The 13,442-nt window shown below is 32.2% G+C and overlaps 1 protein-coding gene across 1 annotated transcript in view; it reads right to left on the bottom strand.

Annotated features, from left to right (window-relative positions):
• Positions 1-1,874: 1,874 nt before the first annotated feature.
• LOC111062348 (ATP-dependent RNA helicase DDX42) overlaps positions 1,875-13,442 on the bottom strand; it is a 53,588-nt gene continuing 42,020 nt past the window's right edge. Inside the window, 4 exon segments of the mRNA XM_039440995.1 lie at positions 1,875-3,888; positions 5,652-5,780; positions 7,693-7,803; positions 10,203-10,336. Of these exon segments, the coding sequence (XP_039296929.1) occupies positions 3,700-3,888; positions 5,652-5,780; positions 7,693-7,803; positions 10,203-10,336 (563 nt within the window). The 3' untranslated portion in view covers positions 1,875-3,699.

Below are 13,442 nucleotides of genomic sequence, written 5' to 3'. Positions count from 1 at the left end.
AGGCCCACGTTATTATGGCAGTGGAGAACAGCGTTGCCTCGCCATTATGTGCCTTGATTATAGTCATTTCAATGCTTACATAAGATAAACCCCCTTCAAGCAGTCAGATAAATTTTCAATTGAATTACTAATCATTATAATTCAATTATTATTATTCAATTTTAAATAAATTAAGGTTTTTATTAATAATATAATTACACAGAAAAACATTTGATGGATTTCAGCCATCATTTTATCCATAATTACCCACTTTTCATATTCAATGGTAACTGTAGGAAAAATTTAATGTGAAATACCTGCGCAAAGTTCGTTTGCTGCACTCAAGAAACCATTATTCCGCACTCGCCTACGGCTCGGGCGTAAACGTTTCTTTCGGTGCAGCAAACTGTCACTTTGCGCACTAGTTGCACAAATAACTTCTCATCATTTAATAATAAATAATGTTCATTTTCTATTGACAGTAATAATTATTTCAACTATAAGCAATGAGAAATGTAGCAAACACACATTATGAAATTCGAATTTTTAGGTTAAATAATTACCGTTCAAAATCCATGTCAATAAAATTAATAAAATAACATTAGAATATACTACAATAAAATATTTTCTGTTGTCTATGTTATTTTATAAATATTTTTTAGTTCACTTATATTATTTTTCGGTAATTTAGTAAGTTAACCATGTCTAAATATCTGAATACTGTTTTTAGTTGGATGAAACGAAGTTAGGTACGATTCTTCCCGCTAGGTCGCGCGCTTGCCGGTTCAGCCATTCTGCAGTCATCCCAACCGGCTGTTGGCATATATTTTGAATGCGAGTTTTTTGTTTTATCTGTATTTTTTCTGATTCTTGAATGAATAAAGATGAGAACTCTGGCTGATAATTTTCAACTTCAATTGGATTATCAATTTTTAAATGAATTAAGGTTGTTATTAATAACAGCATCACACACACAAACATTTGATGGATTTCAGCCACCATTTTATCCATAATTACCCACTTTTCATATTCAATGGTAACTGTAGGAAAAATTAAATGTGAAATACGTGCGCAAAGTTCTTCTGCTGCACTCAAGGAACCATTCCTTACTCGCCTACGGCTCGGGCGTAAACGTTTCTTTCGGTGCAGCAAACTGTCACTTTGCACACTAGTTGCACAATAGTTATTTGTGCAACTAGTGCGCAAAGTGACAGTTTGCTGCACCGAAAGAAACGTTTACGCACGAGCCATAGGCGAGGGCGGAATGGTTTCTTGGGTGCAGCAGAGGAACTTTGCTCACGTATTTCACATTAAATTTTTCCTACAGTTACCATTGAATATGAAAAGTGGTTGTTTATGGGTAAAATGATGACTGAAATCCATCAAATGTTTGTCTGTATAATTTTGTTATTAATAACAACTTTAATTTATTTTAAACTTGATAATCCAATTGAAAATTAATAATTTATTCAAACTAAAAATTAAATCAATCCAATTAATTAGAGAATTTGAATAATTATGAGTAAATGAAAAAAATATTATTTGAAATAATGAATAATTATTAATATTCAAAATGTAGGTATAATTTAATGAGTTCCCATTTTTATTTATTTGAAAATCAGAAAAAATATGGATAGAACGAATTCGCATTCAAAATACATGCCAACAATGTCAACAGCTGATTGGGATGGCTGCAAGATAATACGCAAAGTATTAAGAGTACGCAAAGTAATACTTTGCGCACTAGAGCGGAAAAGTGATTCTTTGCGTTCTGTAATCAGTGCAGCAATGGTCACTTTTCAAGGTAATTGTAGGAAAAAAAAATTTTTCTTGACAAATGAAATATATTTCAAATAGAGTTTGAAAGAATTAGGGAGAGGAAAAATATTTTGAAATCTACGATGTAACTTGAAGACTTTTACTTGCTATTATGCTCAACACAATATATTTGTAAATTATATATTATTTAACATACAATTTATTTCAAATATTTTGAAATCTATGCTGTAACTCAACGACTTTTTCTTACCCTCGAATTCATAATAAATATTGGTGATAAATTCACAAAACTAGTTCATAATAACCAACAAAGATCGTAGTTTATACTGAATAATATCAAACACAGAATTTATTTCAAATATTTTGAAATCTACGATGTAACTTAACGACTTTTTCTTGCTATTATGCTGAACACAATATATATTTGTGAATTTTATATTATTCAACATACAATTTATTTCAAATATTTGGAAATCTACAATGTAACTTAACAACTTTTTCTTACACTCAAATTCATAATAAATATTGGTGATAAATTCACAAAAATCATTTATAATAAACACAGAACGTAGCTTATAAATAAATAAAAACGATATAAAACTTGGAGTACCCTTTTATTAAAAAAATTTAAAAAACTTGAAAACATTTTAACGACTAGTTTCGACCTACTTTGGCTGAAATAAGATCGAAACTAGTTTTTAAAATGTTTTTATTAAAACATTTCAAAAACTTTAAATTATTTTAACGACTAGTTTTGGCCTAATTTGACCGAAATAAGGTCGAAACTAGTCGTTAAAATATTTTCAAGTTTTTAAAATGTTTTTATTAAAGGGTACTACAAGTTTTATATTGTTTTTATTTATTTGAATAATATAGCCCATAAAAGTGGAGTGGTTTTTTGTAGCTTAAATTTAATAATATCAAACACAAAATTAATTTCAAATCTTTTGAAACCTATTATGTATCTGAACGACTTTCTCTTACCTTATTAATCTTTCATAATAACATACACAGTTCGTAGCCTATATTTAATAATATCAAACACAGAATCTATTTCAAATAGGTACTTGAAAATCTACAATGTATCCCAACGAATTTCTCTTACCTTATCAATCGTTCATAATAACCAGCACAGTTTGTAACTTATATTTAATAATATCAAACACGAAATTAATTTCAAATCTTTTGAAACCTATTATGTATCTAACGACTTTCTCTTACCTTATGAATCATTTATAATAACCAACACAGTTGGTAGCTTATGTTAAATAATATCAAACTCAAAACTTATTTCAAATATTTTGAAATCTACGATGTTCCCAGCGACTTTCTCTTACCTATTAATCATTCATAATAACATACACAGTTCGTAGCCTATATTTAATAATATCAAACACAGAATTTATTTCAAATAGGTACTTGAAAATCTACGTTGTACCCAACGACTTTCTCTTACCCTATTAACCATTCATAATAACCAACACAGTTCGTAGCCTATATTTAATAATATCAAACACAAAACTTATTTCAAATCTTTTGAAACCTATTATCATAGAGAAACAATAGCGTAAGTAGATATCCCATGCTATAGGACGTTTATGTCGCAACTTTCACTGTTATCTCAAGCCGATAGTCCACGTAGTTCTATCCCGTGAAGCTGTGTGACGCTGGTAGTCTCTCTTATTGTGCCGTTCATACACTCTCACCCCAACAAAACAGTAAAAATCGACAATAATCTACAGTAATCGACTTGAGATAACAGTAAAAGTTGCAACATAAACACCCTATACCATGAGATATCTACTTTCGCTATTGTTTCTCTATGCTATTACGTATCTTACGACTTTCTGTTACCCTATTAATGATTCATAATAACCAACACAGTTGGTAGCTTATATTTAATAATATCAAACACAGAATTTATTCTAAATAATTCAAAATCTACGATGTATCCCAACGACTTTTTCTTACCCTCTTCTCTTTACTTGTAGTAGGGGCAGAAGAAGAGGGAGGAGGAGGTTGTGTGGAGGAGGAGGGAGGAGTAGGTTTGAAGGAAGGAGAGACAAATATGTTGTCTTGTTCTTCTTGTTCCCTGGTATGTTCCCAGGTTTTGTCTTCAGATACAGTGAACTGTGAAAAGAAGAAATTTTAGGTCAAAAAAGGTTATTTTCGATTATAAAACATAGGTAAATGCAACATTTTCAGGTAAACTGATGAAGGAAGATTAGATTGGATTAGATTTATTTATTCATGTATGTTACAATATATGGAGTGATCTATGAAAGGTGTAACAGCCAAACACCTAAATGAAATTTTCAACAAAAATGACTAGTATAATTTTCTTATATCGTCTTTAGTTTTTAAGATTAATTGATCAGTTGCGACCAGTTGCGACCAGACTTGAGCCAGCCAATTAATTAAGATTAATTTTTCGATATATTTGAAAACGTCAATAGCTAGAAAATTACCAGTCAAAATCTAATTCTAAGGATATTGTTGGGAAGAGGAAGAAGTTTTTAATAACATTCATATAATTTGTTCCTTTGTTTGACGTTTTCGAACTTTTCATGCGCGTTTAAATTGTTGGAAATTTAGCGTTCAACTTGACTAATGTATTTTTTTCTACAACTGCGCGTAAAGAAAGAATTTACACACTCATTTCTCCTCGTGAAACAGCTTATTTCTGAGGAGAATCTACTGTTTCGCTCGCTAACCATCCGCGCATGCGCAGTAGATTTACTTTACGCTCCCAAATCATTCGCGAATGCGCAGAAGAGTTTCTTTACGCTCCCTAATCAGCTGATTGTAAGCAGCTCGCCAAAAAGTCAGATCTTAACCTAAAAAGTCGGTAATTGTAACTCCGCCGATATAATTAATTTAACAGGTTTGGGTAGTTGTAGAAAAAATTTTGTATGTAATTCGCGCGTAATGCTTCTTCATCGCTCTTGCAAAATTATCACGCTCCGCTTCGCGTCTTGTGATAACTGTTTTGCGCGAGCGATAAAGTCGCGCATTACGCTCTTAATACATAAATAGCTATTTCCAACTTGAAGCGCTCATAAACAGTTCAAAAATGTTAAACAGAGGAACAAATTATATAAATATTATTGAAAATGTCTTCCTTTTTCCAACCATGTCCAGAAGTCAAGAATTAGATTTTTCTTCCTTTTCCAGAATTAGATTTTGACTGGTAGTTATCTAGTTATTGACGTTTTAGAAAACATCGATACATCTCAAAAACTAAGGTCGACATAAGAATATTTTACTGGATATTTTTTGTAACAAATCTAATGTAAAATCTATGGTCCGCGACTGTTACACCTTTCATGGGACACTCCGTATACTGGCTTATACAATAATTTACATTAAATAGTTAACAATAAAATAATATTGTAATGTAACTGCATAAATCGGCGGTGTTTCAACAATAATAGTTGACGACTCTCTGAAAAGGATTTAAAGTAATGATATCCTTTCCATCAACACACGACCGGATGATTGATTGATTGAGTACTTTATTCATGTAGATTACAATATATACTGGCTTATACACTTATATACAATAGCTTACAATACAGCAACATTATAGATGAATTTACATAATATAGAGTAAGAAGATAATTATTGAACTGCATATGATATGAAAAAGCAATTTGTAATATAATAACTATAGATAATTATATTGTAATGCATCTACATGAATTGGCGGAGCTTTGGACATATCAATGTCCATTCTTCGGGAACAATATTCAAAATATCCTTCCCACTAACTCTCTACCAAAAGGAGAGATGAAGGAGAGAAGAAGAAGAAGAACCAGGAAGAAGAAGAAGAAGAAGAAGAAGAAGAAAAGAAGGAGGAGAAGAAAAAGAAAATTGAAATATTGATTTTATACCTGTGTTTGGTACTGGGCCTTAAAAGCGGCTTTCATAGCTGCCAACCTGTCAGTACCTGGGCCACTTTTGGACGAGTTACGACTGTGAACTATCTCAGAAATACTCATAGAACTAGTCGAAGATGAACCCTGAAAGTTGAATAAAAACAAGTATTAAATATAAGTATAAACAGTATTAAATATAATTGAACAGTATTAAATATAATTGAACAGTATTAAATATAAATCAGAATCGAAATTATAAACTAATTCGAATCATTATATATTAATATCGGGGCAGCGAGCATCGCTTGTTATTTATCTATTGATAAACAAAACACAATTCTTCAAAATGATTGGGGAAGGACTAACAGGCACAGCCCAAAACTGTTTCTTCCACGAATTTTGATTAATACACTATAAAGCTGCGTCTACACCAAAGTTATAACAGAATGTTAATAACTTAATCCTTATAGATTCTATTAGATTGAACGGAACTTGGCAAACACATATGTTCATCAAGTTATGTTCAATCTAATAGAATCTATAAGGATTAAGTTATCAACATTTTGTTAAAACTGGTGTAAACGCAGCTTTAATGGTGCAAAAAGTAGGTTATGTTTCATACACTTGAATTCAGGTCCAATTTTCAGTCAAAATATTTAAAAACAGAAAAGTTCTAATTTAGATTGTTTACAAACCAAATTGAATAACAAAATAACACTCACTAATCACTTGAAACTGTAAAATAATTATTAACTTTGAATATTATGATATACCTTGTCATGTCAACAAATCCGATTATTTTGATTGAATCTATTGTAATTTCTAGATTTCTTGCGAGAAATTGGCTAAATCTCGACTATACCGAGCTCGGAAACCGGCCCTAAATTGTTGAGACCATTTCAAAATCATTGGCAATTTCCATAAGTTTGAACAATACTTTATATTGTAGGTAGTCTAAATCCAAATAGACAGATCTTATAAAGAAGGAAATATAAAGAAAATAGTTGAATAGTTAAATACAGTAGTTTATAGTTGAATAGTTAAAAAAACTTACAGCATCGGTTGATCCGTAAGTTAATACGATATAGTTAAATAACTAATAGTTGAATAGTTAAAAAAGCTTACAGCATCAGTTGATCCGTAAGTTAATACGATATAGTTAAATAATTAATTGACCGAGCGAAGTGAGGTCTAAGATTCAAGTTGACGGTTTGGCATTTCTGTTAATGCTTGTAATATGTTGCGCATTTACGGCGAAACGCGGTAATAGATTTTCATGAATTTTGACAGGTATGTTCCTTTTTTAATTGCGCGTCGACGTATATACAAGGTTTTTGGAAATTTTGCATTTCAAGGATAATATAAAAGGAAAAAGGAGCCTCCTTCATACGCCAATATTAGAGTAAAAATCAGACTATAGAATTATTCATCATGAATCAGCTGACAAGTGATTACACAGATGTGTGGAGAAGCCAGTCTATTGCTGTATTTCCATAAGGTCTATAGTTTCAATCAGGTACTTGTGGATCAGAATACTGCGTGAGGTCTACTGTTCACAGAACTACTAGTAGTTCAATAGTTAAATAAACTTACAGCATCAGTTGATCCATAAGTTAATACGATATAGTTAGATATAGTAATTGATAGTTGAATACTTAAACAAACTTACAGCATCAGTTGATCCGTAAGTTAATACGATATAGTTAAATAATTAATAGTTGAATAGTTAAAAAAACGTACAGCATCAGTTGATCCGTAGGTTAATACGATGTAGTTGAATAATTAAAAGAACCTACAGCATCAGTTGATCCGTAAGTTAATACGATATAGTTAAATAATTAATAGTTGAGTAGTTAAATAAACTTACAGCATCAGTTGATCCGTAGGTTATTACGATATAGTTGAATAATTAAAAGAACCTACAGCATCAGTTGATCCGTAAATTAATAGGATATAGTTAAATAACTAATAGTTGAATAGTTAAAAAAGCTTACAGCATCAATAGATCCGTAAATTAATACGATATAGTTAAATAGTTAACAGTTGAAAAACTTACAGCATCAGTTGATCCAAGACCTGGTCGTTCTCTAAATCCCAGTCCACTCCCGCCAACGTTCAGAGATTTACCCTTTCCACTCTTAAACCTCGATTTACGGAACCATGAACTCTAGTTAACAAAAGATTTATTCATCAGTTTCAAACAATCAATCAAAAAAACTTCATTGACATTTTAAATACAGTTTATTGCTGAAAGACGATTTCGAACTACAAGACTTAACCCTTTTCGGACTACGTGTAACCTTATCTAAATTTGGGAGAGGAATATTTCTTATTTTATTCATTTATTCATTTACTATGCGAATGACACTAATGTAATAACATTGAAAGATAAAATAATAAGGTAGTCCTTGTGCTATTTTTCTTCCAAATTTATAGGTAACAAAGTCCAAGATAAGGTTAGAATTTCACGTGTAAAATTTTTAAAAAAATTTTAGTCTAAAATAAACATGAAAACTATAAATTTTGAATTTAGATGACTAAAATTTGATATTTAATTGATAAGTAATATTCCACTCAATTACCACTTTAAACTAATACTATTGAGTTATTTTAATAGCACAAGGTTACCTTTTTTTTCTCTCCCTAACATTTTGATGATGTACTTATTGTATGAATTAATAAAGAATAAAGTTTCTTTATTAAAAACCTTGATATACTACAATCATTATAACATCTTAAAATTAAAAATCCAAGAACTCTTTTTAAAATAATTTTATTCACAGTCGTCTTACATTCTTAAGGTGCGTACAGACTGTCGCTCTGCTCCGCAACCGAACGTCACTCCAGCAGAGCGATTGATGATCGACCGGGGAGCAACAGTGGTTCGACCGGGGAACGCGAGAAGATCTAACATCTTCCATAACGTTCATGATGGGTGCGTGGGCGGAGCGACTGTATTTCGATGGTGGTACGAGGGCGGTACGAGGGAGGAGCGTGCTCGGTGCGGGTTGGAAACGCGAATATGTGTACGCAGATTTACATTGTTAAATAGTGAAACGCTTCGAGCAAAAGTTTTCGATGTTACGTTTTTCTATCTCCATTTTCTATTGTTAATTTTTTCGCTGTTCTACGGTTAAATTATTTTTCTATCATTATAATTTGTAATAAATAATAATAATATCGAGTGACCTGGGTGGCTCAGGTCTGGTGTCAGAGTTTTCAGGTCGCAACTGATCAATTTCAGGGCCTCTCACATCACCTAACGACTGCTTTTTAGACAGCCGGGACCAACGGCTTAACGCGTCCATCCGAAACACGGGAGAGACCCGAGATGAATATCTTGCCCGGATAAAAATTTGTAATTTTTCAGTGGTTTATGTATTGTTATCGGTTATTCATTTTATGTTATAGTGAGGTCCACGTTATAATGGCAGTGTTTGATTAGCAATGGTATTGCTATCCTTGTTTATCATTCAACAAAGCAGATAGCGCTATCTCTTTCTCGCTTTGCTCTGTTGCTAGATCGGCTTTTAACAATGTAGAGTTCATAATTAATTAACAAAATATTTCATCTTAATTATGAAATTTTGAAAAATATAATTTCTTGCTTAATAAAATATAATTGATCATTTTAAACGGCAATGAACAGTTAATATTACATCAATAGACCTGTATCAGCTACCATCTATAGAAGGCATTGACAGGACAGAGGATCGACAACGTTGTTCTGCTATCTTTCTACACTGCCATTATAACGTGGACCTCACTTAGGTTAAATTATTTTTCCATCATTTCGTCCAAAAATATATATAAGCTAAACATAAAAACACAATTTATTAAAAACATAGCTTCCTTGTAAAAAAATAAACATAAATTGAAAACATAGCCTTTTAAATGTTTTTAAAATACATTTAAAAACATAGTTTCCTTTGTATTCGGCTAAGAAGTAGGCCTCAACTATACGAGCGTCTGAAGCTAATTGTAATTTATATGATTATTATACAAATAATAATCGTGTTTCGGATGGACACGTTAAGTCTTCGGTCCCGGCTGCCTAAAAAGCAGTCACTAGGTCATGTCAGAGGCCCTGAAATTGATCAGTTGCGACCTGAAAACTGTGACACCAGACCTCAGTAAGCCAGGTCACTCAATATTATTATTTGTAATTTTTCTGTGGTTTATGTATTGTTATTGGTTGTTTATTTTATGTTAGACGCCTCTTGCTGATGATGAACATGTGTATGTGCATAATAAACATGCATGACATGTGATAAAGCTCTCATAAGAACTAATGATATTCATTTTCTGCAACTTATCTGCATAGCCAATGCCGACAGTTTTAAATATAGCAATGGTTCTTATGTGAGTGTTCACACATGTTTAATCTGCCATGTGTGAAAACTCTCATAAGAACTAATGTTACGCATTTTCAGCAACTTACCTGCATAGCCAATTCCGACAGTTTTAAGTATAGCAATGGTTCTTATGGGAGTGTTCACACATGTTTAATCTGTCATGTGTGAAAACTCTCATAAGAACTAATGTTACAAATTTTCTGCAACTCACCTGCATAGCCAGATCGAGCAAAGGTTTGGGAACTTCTTGGTTGGCTCCCTCCAGATTCCTCACAAGATGTCCGGCGAATTCTTTATCCTTGTCAGTTATCAGAGTGTAGGCTGTTCCTTTCTCTCCCGCACGACCTTAGAAATAGAAATAGAAGATATGAAACATTGATATAAATTATAAAAACTGTATTAAGTACATTGAAAGAAAAATTGATACAGAAATAATATTTTCGCCACACTGCACAGAAAGCAGCTGTTTTCCAGTCCCTACGTAGATCTGAAAGACATTGTTTGCAGACGACTCTCGTCTGACGTCAGAACAAGTTTCTTTCCGGCCTAGGCCGGAAAGAGTACCCTTTCCAGCCGCTAACATGTAACTAAGAAAGGTGTTCAAAAAACTTTTAATTATTTGTGTTCATTATTCAATAATTAAAACATTTATTATAATAGGCTATCATCTTATTGTCATTTGAAAAAATAAAAAAGTATAAACTCAACCTCCCACATAAAATTGAACATCATCTTTTAGGTTATTTAGACAAATCAGAATAAAAAATAAAAATACTTGGAATATTTCCTGATATTCACATTACTTCAGATTTGCTAGAGCTATCACCTTCCACTTCTGCTTTCGGAAGTGCTTAGTAAACAACATTCTCATAGATTATATTATTGTTTATTTTTGTGTGTGGCGAAAAATAGCGTTAGCACCAAGGGCAAAAATGTTTTTTTGTCATAGTCATTCAATTTCAGCTGTTTTACATCCATGAAGTCAAGCCGGTAAACAGCTGATTGTAGAACAAATAAACATATGATTCTCATTACAGCATACTATACTGTAATAAAATCATATGTTTTCTTTACAGTCGAGTATGTTTCCTAGTTCAGAATTTGGAACAGCAAAACTGCCGCCTTTTAGCGCTCCAGGTGGATGTTTTGTCAACTACTATCAAGAAATTCCTGATTCGAAACTTGTAAACTAGGTTATGTTTATAGAATGCATGTAGTAATGTCAGCACAAGCAGGTAATGTTTTCTGTTTCTGAATTATTCTTTTCCAGATTATTATGACAAAAAATAGTGTACGTTACTTGGACGTGAATGTCTTTTGCAGTGCTCGAATGAAATTCTAGTCTCGACTAGAAACATCATTCTCGCCTGCAAAACGGCCCTTCCCGTCCTTGTGACTTAAGATACTATTCCGGCTCTCAATCTTTTTTAGTCCTCGGCCTACGGCCTCGGACTTGAAAACCGATTTCGAGCCGGAAAAATCTCATTTTCTGCTCTAGTTGCGAAATATACTATATCAAATACCCTATAGTGAGGTCCACGTTATAATGGCAGTGGAGAAAGATAGCGAGCAGAACAGCGTTGCCGATCCTCTGCCTTGTCAATGCCTTCTATAGACGGTAGCTGATACAGGTTTATTGATGTAATATTAACTGTTCATTCTCGTTTAAAATAATCAATTATATTTTATTAAGCAAGAAATTATATTCTTCAATAATTTTATAATGAATTTTCGTGAATAAGATGAAATATTTTGTAAATTAATTATGAATTCTACATTGTTGAAAGACAAGGATAGAAATACCATTGTTAATCACATACTGCCATTATAACGTGAACCTCATTATAGAAAGTTTGAAACATAGAAATAACTTGAACAAAATGTGTAGAAAGCATTAAATAAATGAGTAGATACAAACGATTGAGATAGAATCTGAGAAAAAATGAAATTTGCCCAAATGTCCTTATTAATAATGAAATGTTGGAATTGGTAACAGGTACACGATTCCTGGGTTTAGAAATCGACAGTAATTTATCGTGGAATAGTCATGTTTGTCAGGTAGTCAAAAAAATATCCCCTGGGCTGTATGCTTCAAGACAAATGTCAAATAAATGCAGTCTTCCAACTATGAAAACGCTTTATCATCCACTAATACACTCCCATCTGGCCTATGGTTTATGCATCTACGGAGCCACGACCAACAGCAATCTTGATAGAATTCTCATTCAACAGAAAAAAGCACTTAGGATAATGATGAATCTAAAAAGAATGGACTCTGTAAAACTGGTTTTTTCGCAGCTTGGCATTCTTACAGTTTACGGGCAATATGTATTTGATGTTATCATGTATGTTAGGAATTACACTGTAGAAGAACTACGGAATGAGACTCATGGCTACAATACTAGATTTGGGAGGATAACGGAAAGACATAGGTTAGAATTTTTCAAGAAAAAGACGCACTACATGGGAAGGAAATACTTCACAATGCTGCCTTTAGAATTACAGGCAATAGAGAACATGAAAAAATTAAGTATAAAACTCAAGGAGTTTTTAATATCATTGTGTCTGTACTCCCTGCAGGAGTTTGCAGATAGCACTGTGCGTTTGTGATTGTTGATTATCGATTTTTGTTTATTTATATAGGAGGTTTAAGACTTACTACTTTTTACTCTACTACTACATTTTATGTTTATGTTGTTTGTATATTGACGCTGTTCCTAATGTACCTGTACATGTTTATGAATAAAGATTTTTTCAATTCAATTCAACAGAAATGACAACAAGTAACCTGAAAATTAAAAAAATAGATTCAAATCAAGTATATAAGTAATACGTTGATACAAACAATTGGAATAACTAATTAATATAAAAGAAAATCGAAATTAAATGCTTTAATTCACCCCGAAGACTTCTGCTACTGTAAATATTGACAACAAGGTGAACAGATAGATGGAAATTCGATGAGCGCTACTATACAAAAATTATCTGTCAGCCCGGGAAACAAATAATTTTTGAATAGTAGCGCTCATCGAATTTCCATCTAACTGTTCACCCTGTTTTCAATATTTGCAGTAGCAGAAGTCTTCAGGGTGATTCACAGCATTTAATTTGGATTCTAGTTTAATAATAATTATTCATTAATTAGCATTTGAACAAATGCAACTTCCAATTTATTTCCATCCGTAATTTGAAGAGAAATAGCATCAAGTGCCCTTTCATATTTTATGACTGCATTACATGTTTCAAACTCTTGAGTCATTTTAAAATTCAAACAAAAATAAACTAAACATCATTGACTTTGTATAAATTAACGATAATTCATATGATCACTATAGTGATGTCCACGTTATAATGGCAGTGTTTGATTAGCAATGGTATTGCTTTCCTTCTCTATCATTCAACAAAGCGGATAGCGCGCTATCTCTTTCTTGCTTTGTTCTGTTGCCAGATC

The sequence above is a fragment of the Nilaparvata lugens genome, chromosome 14, assembly GCF_014356525.2.
Source record: "Nilaparvata lugens isolate BPH chromosome 14, ASM1435652v1, whole genome shotgun sequence".
NCBI lineage: Eukaryota > Metazoa > Arthropoda > Insecta > Hemiptera > Delphacidae > Nilaparvata > Nilaparvata lugens.
Note: the sequence above shows the minus strand (reverse complement) of the source record. Positions and strands in the feature narration are given on the sequence as shown.